General features: G+C 39.7%; 1 protein-coding gene across 1 annotated transcript; it reads right to left on the bottom strand.

Moving 5' to 3' along the window:
- Positions 1–5,715: 5,715 nt before the first annotated feature.
- On the bottom strand, positions 5,716–17,004 carry RBM22 (RNA binding motif protein 22). Its single transcript, XM_075213030.1, has 11 exons — positions 16,864–17,004; positions 14,426–14,479; positions 13,010–13,039; positions 12,054–12,186; positions 11,703–11,803; positions 11,015–11,187; positions 10,074–10,274; positions 9,718–9,882; positions 9,198–9,286; positions 8,242–8,364; positions 5,716–6,454 (listed from the first exon to the last, which is right to left on the bottom strand). The coding sequence occupies exons 1-11, from the start codon at positions 16,915–16,917 to the stop codon at positions 6,327–6,329; spliced, it is 1,251 nt and encodes a 416-aa protein (XP_075069131.1). The 5' UTR covers positions 16,918–17,004; the 3' UTR covers positions 5,716–6,326.

Genomic DNA, 17,004 nt, shown 5'->3' on the forward strand with positions numbered 1-17,004 from the left:
CCATGGCCACTTGAATGATCTGGACCAATTTGGATCCAAAGAGGGTCACCCCATCAGAAGGTAAGGACTCTAAAGTACATTTTGAGACAGTGGACCATGAGCGTAGCCATAAGGAATGCCTTCTCGCTATAATGAGCACAGAGAGCTTGGAATTAACTGAAGCCTCCCTAATGTGATCAGCTAACACAAGCAAATCAGCCCACCATCAATTCTCTTGCAAACCCTTAGCCAACTGTTCAGCCCATGCCTAAATAGGCTTGTTTACCCAGATAGTAGACATACATCTACACCAACAGTAACAGTAGAAGAGAATATATAAGAACAGTGAAAAGTACAGGACAAAGCCTATACCAGTTGAGAGACTGTTCTCAACAAGGAGCACAGCAGTGGCAGACTAGGCTCAAAGAAAAATGCCACCTTCACTGAGGGAATGTGCCAAGAGATGGAAGAAAAGAGACCTCCCCTTTCCACTCACTCACCAAGAAGGACAAGAAGTTCCATTCTGTTCCCACTGGTTGACCTGATGTTCTCCGAGTGAGCGCAGTCACAGCTCTCCAATTCTGCAGTGGCTGCCTGTCCCCTGCAGAATGTACTCTACTTTGCGGAGCGGCTCGTTGCCTCGGGGGGAGCCGGCCGGTCACCTGCAGTCGTGGCTGTCAGCACAGTGTCTGTACACCATCAGCAATCTCCCGCATACTGAGTGCTGGTTGCTGCTTCAGTGCATTTTGGGGGGGGGGGGGGGGGGGGGGGGAATCAAGAGCATCCCTCAGCCCAACACAGTTAAAAAAAAAAAGACCTGGAAAATCCATTTCTTAGTCTATTGGGGGACTTCGGGGTATAGAGTAGGAACAGCTTGAACTGGTACTTTAATACTTCTGATAACTAAGGCCCTAGCTTTGAGGGAGACCAGAGACCTTGGGGACATCCCAAAGCCGCATCACAGGAGGGAATGCTCAGAAGAAACAGCACGAAGCATCTTTCTTCCTTAACTTGCATTATTGGATGCAAACACAATAAACTTGTAAAACTGAGTGAATGTCGAACACCACATGGCCACCAGACACAGCTGCTCACTCCAGCCACCATGACATGCCGCCCAGGAAGCAGCCACAGACCTCGGAGAGTGCACCCGAAAATTATCTGGAACAAGCTGCCCAGCCCCACTCTACGCCAGACAGATTACAGCTGTATATCACAGCGCAATATTCACCTTGGAATCTCGTCTGCCTCCCTTGTGCGAATCATAGAGAATCAAAAGATCGTCAGTCTTGCGCACATTCCGAGTCCTACACACATAAATGCGCAAGGCTTGGACCACATCGAGAGAATGAATAGAAACTTCATCCTCTAAACATAGTCAGGGCAGCAATGCCGATTTCCTAATTTAAGTGAAATTTAGACACCACCACCTTAGGGAGGAATGAAGGTTTGGTCCACAGAACTGCCCTATCCTCATGAAAAACAAGAAGAGGAGACTTGCAAGATAAAGCTGCATGCTCTGACACTCTTCTTGCCATAGAGATGGCCAAAAGGAAGACAGTCTTCTAGATCAAAAATTTGAGATCCACTGTAGCCAAGGGTTCAAGAGGCGGATGCTGTAAAGCATTCAACACCAAATTTAACTCACATGGTGCTACTGGAGGAACATATGGAGAACCCCCTGAATGAAAGTTGGCACAACAGGCATCACAGTGAGTCTTCTTTGAAAGAAGACTGAAAGAGCAGACACCTGATCCTTAATAAAACTAAGGCGCAAATCCGAGTCCCGCTCATCCTGCAAGAATATGAGCAACCTGGACAATTGGTAGGATACACCTTCTTTTCACACCAGACAGTATATGTGCTCCAGACTCTATGATAAATTTTGGCTGAACCCGGTTTACGAGCCCAAAGCATGGTTTGCATCACACGCTCGGAAAAGCCTTTAATTTGCAGGATCATGGCTTTAACAGGCACGCTATTAAAGCCAGACGTTCCAAACCTAGATGACAAAAGGGTCTGGACGTAGTGGTTGACCCCTAGTCCGACCTCCCGCCATGGAGAGTACGTCGAAGTAGCAGGCCCTTGGGGGCTAATCCACTGCCAAGAAACAGACATGGGGGTAAATGTATGAATCTCCAGATTCTTCATCTCCAGCGTGTTCAGCCTCTTCAGCGCTTAAATTTAAAGCGGAGCTGCATTGTAAAGGGAAGTTTCCCTTTACAATGCAGCGCCGCTTTAAATTTAAGCGCTGAAGAGGCTGAACACGCTGGAGATGAAGAATCTGGAGATTCATACATTTACCCCATGGTGTCTACTGCGACAGCCAGAGGATCTCTTGCCTGGGTGCAGAAGATTGATTGAACCTTGTGGTTCAATCAAGACACCATCTGGCTGACCACACCTGTCCACCAAGTAGCAAAACACCTCCGGATGGAGGAACCATTTGCCCGGATGCAGAGTTTGCCTGCTTAGGAAATCAGCTTTCCAATTTTCTATCCCCGAAATAAAGATGACTGTGACCTCCAGAACGGGAGCTTCTGCCTACAGAAAGATCTTGTGCATCTCTTGCATGGCTAAGGGATTCTTGGTGCCGCCCTGGTGATTAAGGTATGCCACAGTCGTGGCATTGTACAACTCAATCTTCACCGCCCATGGCTGCAGAAAATGTTGGGGGTAAAGGGAATTGTCTCGAGAGTCTTTTTAGAGTCAACAGGACTTATGCCAAAGAGTTCAACGAGCCAAAACCGCAGAGGCAGATATTCGTGCCATATCAGTCCCGCCTCCCCTAAAAAACCCGTAGCTCTCTGAATTTGCTCAACCAAAGGAAGCAGTTCAGAAGACAGTCTCCCTGCCAACAAACCTTCAGACAGCGGTTCTAACCAGCGATCTACAACTTTGTTGACCCATGCCGACGCCAAGGCGGGCCACAGAGAGGCACCCTGTGCCACGAAAATAGACTTAAGTGCGGCCGCAACCTTATGGTCTGTACCATGCTTAAGAGTGGGAAGAGAGATGGTAGTAACTTTGGCCAACCTTGCAACTGGAGCATCCACTCGTGGACAGAAAACAGGGTGCTGTAAAGTGGTTGTCTATTCTGGTGTCCGCACCACTATGGAAGTGCATGAGAAGAAAAATACCCCCCTCCCCCCCCCCACTGGATTGACAGGTGTCCTCTAGCACTCGAATGCCTAGTAGGGCTCACTATCTCAGTGACTCTAACCTGACCCAGTCCTCATAGCATATTTTTTTCTTTTTAATTAACCCACTGGCTGCCCTTAGTAGGAGGCAGCCTAAATTGGGGGACACACGTTTTTCCTAGCATACTGTGCTGGGATAGGGTACACTTACCTGCTGCCATCCCTCCTCATGCAGAGAGGCTGCTTGTGTGCAGATGCAGCAATAGACAACAGGCACAGCTGCAGCAACTGTGCTCGACTCCTGAGGGTAATTCAGCATTGGGAGAGAGGGGGGGGTGGCAGCGGAGGTACCTCTAATCCCCCTCTCGAGGTAGCGCACAGCCATTGGTGCTGTGCGCTGCCAGTAGATAAAAGCCGTCAGGGCCTCCCTGCCTGACAGCCGCAGTCAGCAGTCTCTGATTTAAATTAATTACTAAAGACAAATAAAACAGAAAAGGCCTGCAACACACCCCAAAACAGCCAGTGTCGCAAGGTACATAAACTAGACTGGCAAAACAGGAAGTGGAGTATAGAGAGGGAGGAGCTAGGGCTTCGTTACCTTTAGTGTTAAAGTGCCAGTTCACCTTGTTCCTACTCTATACCCCAATGTCCCAACCACAGGAGGACTGAGCAATAAAAAAAAAAAAAAGCAAAGAAAAATAAAAGCCACAGCAGGAGCCCTAAAACACATGCCCGACTCCAAAAGGCACTTAAAATAAACTGAGCATAGTCCCTATGGAAGGGACATTGTAAGGGTGGACCTGTGCACCCAACACTTTCAGACTGAAGTGCCCATGACTCCAGAACCACCTACTATACCCCACGGTCCCTCTATAGAACAAGAGAATAGGGTGTCTCAGATCATACAGCACAGAAAACAGTAATGGCCTAGTTTTGTTTCAGTAGCCAAATAGTTGAAAAAGGTTGGAATAAAGTCAGTTTTGACACATAAAATTTGGCCTATGCAATAGCTCATTATGAGAGGGGATTGGAAGTCAAAAATATTAAAATAAAAAAGGAGTCAATAAAGTATGAGCACTGGATACAATGCTGGATTGTACAATTAGTTGTAGATGTAAACAAGCAGCCTTCTTTTCTGGTGGTGCCTCAAGAACAAGGAGTTGCTCTGGTTTTTTTTTCTCCTTGAAGTGGGTTCAATGATGTAGTAAAAGGGAGTTATGATATGTTCTCTCTCGAATGCGCTTTAACAGATCACCCAGGTGGGCTTTGGCTGTATTTTAACTATAGTGATAAACTCTCAACAAAATTGTATAGGGTATGTCAAGCAGGAGGAAGTGTGTGAAAATTGTCAGCATGCAAGAAAGTGTTGTGATCGGTGTGTCTACTAGGGTAGTGTCATTGTCCAGTTTTATAAAGATTTAAACCTAAAGAAATTAACCTCAGAAAGGAGACAAGGTAAGAATCCACTTAACTGGGCAGTCCAGGCTAGTAGCAGCATAGCAATGATAGAAATGGAGCAATAGTGTAAGTAAATCCGTTGCTGAACTTATTTAAGATGAAATAAACCCATAGCAGAGTAATAAACTCTACTGGGATACAAGGGGAATGATAGCATTGTTTAAAAACATTCCAAAATGTCCCAGTAGTGCATTAACAGTGTAAGGGTAGTTGCAGTGAGTTCCCCAGCTTAACCGATGAAGAGACCAGAGGGGTGCATAGGCTTTCAGTGCACTCACAATCAGGTTCTAGGCACTGGGCAAAATTGGTGGTGTATATAGCCCATCTTTATGACAAACAAAAAAAATTTATATATATATATATATATATATATATATATATATATATATATATATATATATATATATATAGACACCCAAATAATTCTATATTGCTGCATGTAATACGCAAGCTGTTATGGAAATATTTGTATGCTTTCACTGCCAAATATATAATAACAGAACTGCAGTCAAAGGAAAAGCTGCCTGGACTTCGGTGGAACGATATATGCAGCAACCAAAATTATGGTAACCTAGTAAGCAGATGCACTCATAGCCACTATAAAAAACAGAGCTGATAGGGACTGGATGCAGTGATGCATGCGAGTCACTGCCGTCACTATTACATGAAATGTATACAAGAAAATCTTAGGCCCTAAGCATTAGGTATGATAGCGAGAGAGAGTTTGTACATACTGATGCATTTTAAAAGAACCACAAAAATGTTTTACAAGTCTGATAATTGTCTGTACATGCTGTGCCATTTATGTTCATCGCTACATATATACAATATATGCCTTTTGCACACAAAAACAAACATTTTTTCTTTACTTCCAATGTATGGCATGGACCAAATAAACAGTATTATATGTATTATGTCATCCTAATATTAGATAACAGCATTAGAGCCTTAAAAGGAGAATGTCAATGTTGTGCAATTGTTTTAATATGTATTAATGTTATGTAAAACTGAAGACTGATAAACCTTGTCCTATATGACATTTCAGTCTGTATCTGTACAACTCCGTTCCAAACAAATTAAATATTCCATTCAAAATATATGTACACTTATCTGAATGTCTCCAAGACAGAAACAAAAGTGGGAATGTCATGAATATATTATTTTAGCAGACTGAAACAAATGTTTGTCCTTCTAAAAATAGTTAAAACAAGCAAATGACAAACATTTAAAATTGTCTTCAGCTGGAAAAAATTAACGGCTTCTTCCACGTTTCACACATTTATGAAAAAGTATACATTCTATTGTTCTAGATCTAGACATTAATGGACATGATACTCTAGAGCTTATTTACTTTTATAATAAAGTGAGCAGCAAACACTGTTTATGGATGTTTCTTTACCAATAATATAGAAATGACACCAATATTTTGTTAACTTCTTTAAAAAAACAAAAAACAAAAACAAACTAGTAAAATATCTCCAAAACACTTCTTGATTCTTCTCAAAGTCCTCCTCTTGGCATTGTCAAGAAAGACATTTTTAAAAGACATTACATCCATTGTAAAAGTCAATATTCAGCCTCTATAAGGGGAAAGATCTGTAAGTACATTGATAAAGAGGCTCTACCACCCATGGATTGCAGAGGATTACAAGAAAGATGTCTCTGTATTCACAATTGCATGCTCCTTTAAGCATTATCACTGATCTCTTAGCTGTCATCCAATTACATTACAGTGAAGGTCCCATAGGTTTAGGCATTGCTAGGCTTTCCTGCATGCGCTCCCATCCGTTGGGGATCTTGAGAAGGGTAATGGATATGACCGGGAGCACGGAGAAATGGTGGTGGTGCCATAGGAGGGAACATGTGCGAGCCAAATCCTGCAACAAATAGCAAAAACACCTTTATTTGTAAACAATTTGTTTCAATAGAAAAATAAATAATCATAACTACTATCTTTTTGTTTATTTTTAAAGCTATAATACAGGTTAGTGTTACTATTCTATAGAAGCTGTTTGTGGAGTCATTGGTACACCAAATTAAAACTAAACCCGAGTGACCAGATCTACTGTAACTATATTGCTGGTTAAATGACAATAACTTTATTTGCTAGGGTATCAGATTGAATTTTATATAGTTTTTGCAGCAGAGACTGCTTTATTTTGGCAGTGTTCTTAAAATAGTCTTATTTCTTAGCGCTATGTAAGCTAAATTAACATGAATATAATCATGGTTACAATTTAAGAAATTAGTGCACCCCTAAAGCAAATCATTAAAAGGGTCCTCTTTTTTTTCATACCAAATGGGGGGTATTCAATTGACGCAAGTTATTTTTTAAAACCGCGTTAAATCATTTTAACGCAGTTTTTCTTCATTTTGGAGCACGTTAACTTTACCCGCTATTCAATTAAATTTTTAATGCACCATTTTTTTTTTTGCTCAAACGGTCCTATTGCGCTCAAAGTAGAAGATCTATTGAAAGTATAGCGTTTACGAGAGGCAGTCGCGCTAAAAGCTATTCAATTGTTTAACGCGGTGCATTAAACAGGCCAATATGCTGTTTTATCCCGCACCTCTTTGGGGTGTGCTAAAAATAAAAAATAAATAAGAAAACTATTTGAAATCATGTAATAAAAAATAAAAAAAATTATGTTAATCAGTAATGCATAACAAGAAAAAGTTGATTTGAATAAAAAAACCACAATAATCACTAATTATATTTATGTATGTTTTTTGTACTAATATGTATGTACTAATGTGTTTTGACATGGTATAGATTATTCTATAGTAAAAAAAATAGTAAAATGAAAAATATATGCTCAAAGTACTGTATGCAGATATTATAAAATAGAAAGGTTGTGTGATGCAATCTAATGTATGCAAATATTTTTATTTTATTTTTTAACCTGGCGAGAGGGGCGCGGGGGGGGACCCCAAAAAACCAACAACTTCTCACAGCCAATTGAATTCCCCCCAATGTGTAGTTTCCTTTAGTTTAAAGAAAGTTATAGGGTTTAGAAATTAGTATGGTTTGTTTTAGGTTTTTTTGCACCCCTCCTCTACTACAGCTGATACAAAAAGTAAATATTTTTTTTTTTATAAACGCAGAGTTAATCTGGGCTTTTTATTTAAACCCAGTAGCGCTTTCTCCTGAAAGGGGGGGGGGGGGGGGGGGCTGGCTTCACCAGGTGGATACAGGATCATGAATCACTGCATCCAGTATACACTGCACAGAATTCTATTGAAGGTCGTGCAGAAAAGATTGGTCTGCGCTAATGGGTTAAGTAGTATTTCCATCAATGTGTGAATGAACAGAAGTATTGTTATTTTCTCCTCTCTACCACTCTACTTTATTTAGAAGCAGGTGTAGACAGTACTATATTGTAAAGTATACATAAACATTTTTCTAAAAAAAAAAAAAGTCTAATAAAGTTTACACTGATACTTAACAAGTGAAATCCCCCACAAAAAAGTTATATGGCTTAAAGGAAAGCAACTTTTAGTCTATGTTTTTCTACACAGTGATAGCTCTAACATACACAGCTGTGACAGGGGTGAGGTATCCCTTGAACTTGTACAATGTGCTGTGTCACAAGCAGAGCCCCAAGCATATTTCTAGTTCACCTTTTTAAATGTAAAAATGAGCGCTATGAGAAGTTATAATTACCTGGAGGTGGACCAGTCAACCCAGGTGGAGGCAATGCAATATTAACCAATGCAGATGATCCATTTGGGGGAAGGTTAAAATAGTTTGCTGAAGATTCTTCTTCCGTGGGGGGAGGTGGCAAAACTGCAAATTAAAATGTACAAAAAACAACATTTAATATTTACTACTTCATCCCAAACATTTATAGAAAAAAAAAAAAAAAAACGGTCACCGGGAAATCTGTTTTTCAAATAAAATAAGGTCAACAAGGTGTACCTAGAAAATGAGTTTGATATATGTTAAAGTGCCACAGAATGGATAATCTGCTGACATGGATGAAGCCCATCATTAACATGGTTCTGCCTTTACTACAAGACAACAAATACAAAGTTGCACTTATCACTGACTCATGTCACCACTGCACTAGGTCCTTTACTCAAAACAACTGCCATTGAACTCACAGTCTGGCCCATTGACTAACCCTCTACACCTGCTCACAGACCACACATGCAGGTGTCCTTTACAGTGCCCACTCTAGCAATTGGTGGGCATATAGTGTGCAGCTGTGTTTGGGAAGGGGGGGGGGGGGTGAAAGGTTAGCATGTGGTCTGAAGGAGGAAGACGAATGCTAAATAAGCGTTTTCCCATTGTGGTGGCAATGCGAGAAAAAAAAAAGTGCTCTATGGCTAGCAATGGGGGGACTGTGGTGACAATTTGCCTGATAACAGGGAAGGCTGGGGGCTGTCTCTACAACTTGTCCACTAATGAAAAAGTATCTGAAACATCACTAGAAATAAGATGCTCTCTGGGGGCACAATGGTTATTGCCAGTATATGTGTAAAATGTGCCTCAGTCACACTATTGATCAGGGCACTTATGCTACTTTTCATCCAAAGCCATTAATTATTTCTATAACATTAGTTAGCAAGACAAAGAAAAAAAGTTGTGGGTTGATTTCAAATGTTAATATACCGTACCTCCAGGTAGACCAGGGACAGGTTCAAGTTTCAATCCAGATTCAATTATGCCTTCTCGCTCTCTTTCCTTCCCTCGGGCTGCCTGAGATCTAGATAAAACAGAACACAGAACTTGGCATCAGAAAAAACAGAAAACTCAGTTCCTCCTTTATGATGCCTTGCAACAGGTAGCTAGCTACAAATCAGCTTATAAAAGTAACTTCTACGGACAGCTCAAGTAAAAAGCAGCTGCTCAATATAAATATATATTTAACTATAAAGAGCACAGGCCACCAACTCAGGCTCAAGGTTTATCACAGGGTTTAATTTTAGCTTGACATTCCCTATTACCACTGCTGCAAATAGTAATATCTTTACTGTAGATAATAGTTGCAAGACAAAGCTGAATAGACACATGGTGGGCAGGTCTCATAATGCTGCAATGGACTAGTAAAATAGAATTACACAAATGAATAGTAAAACTCAAACATTTAACACCAGTCTATATAAAATGTATGGTGCCCATTACTCAATATCTCACCTTCCCCACTTGACATTGAGCCGGCGACCGTTGACAATGAGCTTATTAAATGATTTCTCTGCTGCCGTTTCCGCTGATTGTCTAGTGGCAAATTGAATAAAGGCGCATTGCTGTCTCTGAACCACTGTAATTGTTCGGATTTCACCAAACTGGTAAAAATGACTCCTGTAGGTAAAGAAAAAAGTCAGAGATCAGTATGTAATCACAGTTATAGAGTAACAAGAAATGGTGTGTGAGCAAGAAAGCATACAAAAATCCAGAGAGGACAGACTGTAAATGGATGGCACTTCAGACTCTCTGAAAACCTAAAAAATAATGATTGGTAAACAGCAATTACAAAAAAGTCCCTCACATACCTAAGCTCTGACTCACTGATGGTATCACCCAAACCTCCAACATATAGGGTTGTAATAGTCTTGTCCTCTGGAGGGTCCAGACGAGGCATTGTAGAAGCCCGTTTCAATAGTTTGTCTGCTACAGGATCATTGATACCATAGTAACGATCTTTGATGTTCTGATCAGCAAGTGGGTCATCTGGATCTGTGGGCTTTTCGTGTCTACAAAAACGTAAAATATTTTTAAGAGGAGGAAAAAAATTCACACATTTATCCAGTATAATTTAAACAAATGTTCCTTTTGTTAAAGCATATTCATATTAGAGACATGAAATTTACAGTTACATTTATGTTTGTCTATGGAAAAAACAAAACAAAAAACACATTTTAGTTTGTAATAAAACTGGTAATTTGTAGGAACAGGTCACGGATCTGTCCCTTTTCTTGTAGAGGCAAGGTACAAGAGAGGGGTGGCTCCACAAAAAAAAAAAAAGGGGGGGGGGGGGGTGTTATATATGACACAAATGAAACAGACATCAAAACTAACGGACTAGGTCTAGGTCCACCTTCTAAAGACAGCACTGCTGATACTTACTGTACATCAAGGTAGGGCCTATACCCACCAAAAATGTGTCCCTCCAAGCAAATTTAAATATGAATATATTAGAATCCTGTGATAAACATTAATATCTGGATGCCATAATCCAAGCATTCCTGTTTTATCAATAAAGGATATAACCTGTCAGAATGACATAAGTACTGTCTGTGGATCCATGTCTGTTTACATGTGTGTTCCCAATAATAGCCTACCACAGCTAAAAATCACCATCTGGCTACAGTACAGTGAATCGTGATAAACACATGAGACATAAGAGAGAAGGCTACAAGAATAACAGCTTTTGTTTCCAACCATTTTTATGACAGTGCTCCCTTTAAAAATAAGTTGTATGTTATGTTTTCACCTGTATGGACATTCTTCTCCTCTTTTACACTCTCCTTTCACCCAAAAAGAGCAGATGTGAGGACGGTTACGTTTGTAGTAAGGCGTGGTACGGGCCAATTTTAAGAGCATATCGCTGCTGGATGTAGCTTTTCCCAAGGCTCCGACTGCCCTAGACCCATCGGAATTTGAAATCTACAAAAACAACACCAAACACCCAAGTTAGTGTGTAGCGGTCAAGAGAATAAACACACATAACAGGCCTGAGTCATTAAGTAGAGCAAAGCAAAGAAGAAAGTTTGCTCCTGGACAAACCACATGTTACAATGCAAGGGGTGCAAATTAGTTTATTATTTTGAACATAAGTTAAATACTGGCTGGTTTTTCATGTGGCACAAAAATACTTGATAAGTTTTATTTTTACATTGAAATTTGATCTAAAAACATGCCCTACCCCAACTATAAATCTGCCTCCACATTTTAAATTTAACTCCCCCTCCAATACAACATGGTTTTGCCAAGGTGCAAATTTACTCCTTTTTATGCTTTGCTCTCCTTAATGACTCAGGCCCAACATGTATATCTCTTGTAGATGCAAGAGATTTTATTAAAACTTTGCATGTAACATTTATAAACTATATTCTTTCCTTGCAAACCAGTTTTCCAAACTCCTATTTCTACAACCTTTATAAAGGCTTCTTGGCACTTACCTCTCGCTCCATATTCTGAGTGTAGTACTCCTTATTTACGTCAGATCGAGGCATCTCATCCTTCAGGGAAATCCCTGTGTCTCGCACTTGAATTGGAAGTCCTAATTAAAAACAAAGTAGCACATTCATTTAGAATTGTGTGAAGTAATTTACAATAGCGTTGCTGGCAGAAGTTCCCCACATACATTTTCCGACTACATTTTCCGACTATGAAAACTACAGATGACCGTTTCATTTGGTCAAATGTCTACTAATGCAGAATTATTTCTGCCATTTTATTTATTAGGAACAGAGGAAGTAAATGACACAAAAATGTATCAAGCGCTACCACCTTATCCAAACGTTACTCACCATATTCCAAATCTAGGAGGCAGGTCTGGCAGACATTTTTCAACTTGCTACATGTCTGGCATACTTCTGTCTTTTTAAAGCGCATGCGTACCCCTGGGCACCAGCGAAAGACTGTAAATGGGCGTGCACATATCTGAAAGACAGGCATCAGGGAAAATACTTAGCTAATGCTTGTGGCAACAACAAAACAAAGGTTTTCATTTTTACTACATAATGGTTTAAAGGACAATACCTTAAAAAAAAAAAAAAATATATATATATATATATATATATATATATATATATATATATATATATATATATATATATATTTTATCTTCGTTTCTTTGGATTTAGCAGAATTATCAATGCAGTCTGCATTAAATGGACTGTTGGGATTTATTTTCTTTAAACAAACCAACTTATTGAACTGCACATGCCCTCCTATAACGTTGAGTAAATGTTTTATCAGTTGTTTACTGTTGCTCCACTGACATGCAACACAAAGCTCCTCTCTGGATTTACATTACACTATAGCTGTGGCAAGGTAACACAGTATGAACCCATAAAAGAGAAGTCAATGTAATAAAATATTGTAGCAGGGCTTGTACAATAAATTAAAGTCATCTGAAGGTGGTATACAATAGTTTTATGAAGAAGTTTTCATAGTCCCCCATTGCTGCTACAAATGTTATACCTGTGCCACTGCCAGCCAAACTCATCCACAGTTTCCACCATTTGTCTGCTCAAAAGTGCCACTGTGATTAACAACAGACCTGGGGCTATAGGAGTCTTAAACATTGCCTGCCTTTGATTCACTTATTATAGTGTCAACATTAGAAAACCCCTGCGCTTTGAAATCACAACGACACAGTGGATGGCAGACTCGCCTAGCTGTGGTGGATTCCTTTAAATAATGACTAAATACAAAAAAAAATTGATCATATTAAGGAATTAAAACACATTTTCCATCTTACCTTGCATTCCTTTCCATATTTCTCTTTGGTCTGTAAGGAAATACACCACATTAGTCAACTCACTTTACAGAAACAACCCAAAATTAAAACCTAACTAGACACACAAAAACCAACAGCACTAAAGTACAAAGCAGTATGTTCTGATCAAATTAAAGGCCTAGGAGTATATTTACTAAACTGCAAGTTTGAAAAAATGTAAATGTTGCATATAGCAACCAGATTCTAGCTTTCATTTATTTAGTCCATTCTACAAAATGATAGAATCTGGTTGGTTGCTATGGGCAACATCCCCATATTTATTTATTTTTCAAACCCACAGTTTAGTAAACATACCCCCTAGAATCACAAATGGCTTAATACAGTGTTGGCTAACCTGTGACACTCCAGGTGTTGTGAAACTACAAGTCCCAGCATAGCCTTCCAACAATAAGCTGGTATTTATTGGCAAAGCATACTGGGACTTGTAGTTTCACAACACCTGGAGTGTCACAAGTTAGCCAACACTGTATTAAGCCATTTGTGATTCTAGGGGGTATGTTTTGGCTTAATACTTTGCGATCTTTTACTCGAACTAGCACTAGTACCTCTGGGAAGTATTAGTACATAGCAATTTCACAGGTGAGGGATCCAGAGAGGCTTCAGCTGGATTCCATTGCAAAAAGCAAGTAATGCCATATTGAGATGGCGTTCCTTTGTTGTGAAGAGCTCAGTCCCAGTAGAAAACCAATAGAAGCTCGGTCTCTAACTGTCCCATTTGGGAAAACAATTTAAATCCTGAAGAGGAAGTGTAACCATTAAGTGCTGCTTTCTCCCAGGCATAAGCAATAAACAAACATTGTAGAAGTAGACTAAATCATGATTTCTTTCAGCATCACATATGCAGCAATATACAGTGCATTTAGAAATACATTTTAAGACACAGCAGTTTGTCTTCCTGTACATATACTGAATTATTGTAGACTTAAACATTTTGTACGCAATCAAATCTATCCTGCAACCTGTAACAGTTATTGACCCAAATGCAGCATGCATCAAACAATTAGCATATGTTTACACACACACATACACATATATCACATATATGATATTAGCAGTGTTACTAGTACACGTTACTGATTTGTCAAAATACAATATTTCATGAGCTTGGGATATGATGACCTCACACTAACAAATACCACACCAGTTATTAAAACACAATTTAAATAACTTCCCCAATAGCCAAGAGATTTGAGCATGTCCGAGCAACATTATATGATTCTCTCCACCCAATCAAAAAATCTCTGGCTTAGAATAATCAATAGGTCTACGGTGGGCACAAATATGCAATATATTAAATATACAAACAAATGACTGAAACCACATTCTTAAAAATCAACATTACAAACAAGTGAAAGCAAATATTTACAGTTAACTTACCATCCTGATATATGGATTTTCTCCCAAACATGTCTGACAAAGAATTGGAAAGTCCTGAAAAACATATTTCCACATTAGACTGCATCATCAGTATACTAATATAAATGACCACATATTTTTTTTTTTTTATTAGGGGTACACTCACTGGTGGGTATGCAGTGTTTGTCCCAGAAAATATGGCCAGCTAGGTGGCATTAAGAAGCAGCCGGTGGGGGTAGTTGTAGTATTTTGCAAATATAATGAAAAATGTTGAAGCTTATTGCCCACACCTGCCAGAACTGGTGGTCAGTGGTCTAACATACACTGCTGGTTGTAGTGCTCACATAGGGGCATATTTAATTCTTCCGTTCCCGCGCCGCGTAAAAACTATTACCGATATTACGGTAATAGTTAGCTGGATTTCAGCTCGCGGCTCAGGGAGCTGCGAGCTGAAATCCAGCGAGAAAATGACCGTATTAACATTACCACAGGATTTTCTGCGTTTCCGCCGAGAATTGAATATGCCCCATAGTGTCTGTTCTAATAGGAGAAAGAATGGTTGATTCTATTATAATAGGACTCTGTTGAGTTCCAAGAGCCGGGTGGTAAGTAAAAACAGCTGGGTGGAGCACCCAGGAAATAGGTGCTGAGGAGAACACTGGGTATGGCTATTGTTGGGGCACACAGGTGCATGTTGGTGTAATAGGCTAGTTTATAATTGATTTATGGCAGTGTTTCCCAAACTCAGTCCTCAGGGACCCCTAACAGTGCATGTTTTCCATATCTCCTTGCTTAAGTACAGGTGTAATCATTACTGACTGACACATTGTAATTATACCACCTGTGTTTCTGTTACAATGTGTCAGTCAGTAATGGATACACCTGTGCTTAAGCAAGGAGATATGGAAAACATGCACTGTTAGGGGTCCCTGAGGACTGAGTTTGGGAAACACTGATATGGGATAACAGACTGATGTGTAATCACTGCCAATATCTATTGGATATACCCTCCAAAAACCTGTTGCTCTTGACTCATCAGTTTATCTACAATATTGCTGGCTACTAAACTTTGGATAAATGTGTCCTGGCCTGTGAGGAGTGCCATTATACAAGAAGGTCAATGATCGGATCAGTTTAGGCAAAGACAAAGTTAATTATAAAATTACAATAGAACATTTAAAAAAAAAAAAATGCTCCAAATTAACAAAAAAATCTCTTATCCACAAAACCTCATGTCCCAACCATTCTGGGTATCAGATTACATTCTTGTATACTGAGCATTGTATAGTTGTCTACATTACCAAATAACAGATAAAGATAAAATGTTTTGTTACTATAAATTAAATTTTAGGGCTCTATTTAACAAATGGTTATCAGAGAATTCAGATATTTCTATGGCTTTTACCCCATTAACGGAGCTTGCCGCTGTCCCTGTAGACAGCAACACTAATCAATTTATTAAGCTAAGTTTTTCATAGAAAAGTAACTTCACCTCTGGATGGCATTACTTGTCTTTTGCAATGGGATCCATCTGAGGCCTCTCCGCATTCCATACCTGTGAAAGTCCTATACGCTAGCACTACCTCCATTAGCATTCAGCCAGTGAATGACAGAAAGGCTTTGTGAAAGAAGGCGGTTTTTCGCCAGGTCAAACATTCCAGTCCCAGCATGTTAAATTGTAGTGTTATTTCATGTCTGCAATACGTATTGATGGTTACTGTTCTGGGGTCTTAAATAGGCACCTATGATTCCAATATTGACAATATCAAATATTATTTTCAGTGTGTGGCGATGTCTACGTTTGGATAATTTAATACAACTTCGGAGGTAAAGATGATGGACACCAAGACAAACTTATTATAATTATTAAATATCAGATATACAGCTTCACAAGCACATAATCCATTACATATTGTGTCTCAATTTTCCCTTTTTTTGAATTTATCATTATATATTAGGGTTTAAAAGCTCTAGTTAATATCTGGATCTACTTTTTCCTGCTTGATAAATTAGACATAGAAACTCAGTGTATGTTACTTTACAAGCATTTAGAAGTGGATGTGATAAAAACAAGAGAACCCCCGGGAAACGTACAGTATGCTACTAGCAATGTTTTTACAATAACTATGGAAGATCATTATTTCTTGTTAATTGTCAGATTATCTAAAAACCAAGATGTTCGTTAAAAGATTAAATATAATAGAGTAAAAGGCAGGTTACGCACATGTCCGAACCTCCTAACAAAGAAAATGAACATGTGAATGATATAAGCACAGCTAGCTATACGGGTGAAATCACAGCTTAACCATCCATGTGCACACAGTACTCGGAGAGCAGCTGTGGCCTAGTCAGGCTTCTCATCACAGACCACCGGGCTATGCCCGTAGCCAATGGCGGGAGACGGACACTAGAGTCACCGGTCACCGACAACACTACACCCCCACAAACCAGCTACTCACCGCGTCCTCCCAGTTCTGCCGGTTGTACGTATTTGATCCCAGCGACGTTGCCATCCTGCTTCAGCCAAGTCTCCGATACTTCCCAGGCCTGTTTCCTGTACTGAGCATCTACGGGAGAATACCAACCGTACGCATGCGCGA

This window comes from Mixophyes fleayi, chromosome 5, assembly GCF_038048845.1.
Source record: "Mixophyes fleayi isolate aMixFle1 chromosome 5, aMixFle1.hap1, whole genome shotgun sequence".
Lineage (NCBI taxonomy): Eukaryota > Metazoa > Chordata > Amphibia > Anura > Limnodynastidae > Mixophyes > Mixophyes fleayi.

Coding starts and splice junctions, on each gene's coding strand:
- RBM22 (XM_075213030.1), bottom strand. CDS start 16,917: ATGGCAACGTCGCTGGGATCAAATACGTACAACCGGCAGAACTGGGAG. Junction 13,040..14,425: donor AAAATCCATATATCAGGATG/GTAAGTTAACTG, acceptor ATTTCCTTACAG/ACCAAAGAGAAATATGGAAA. Junction 11,804..12,053: donor CCTCCTAGATTTGGAATATG/GTGAGTAACGTT, acceptor GTTTTTAATTAG/GACTTCCAATTCAAGTGCGA.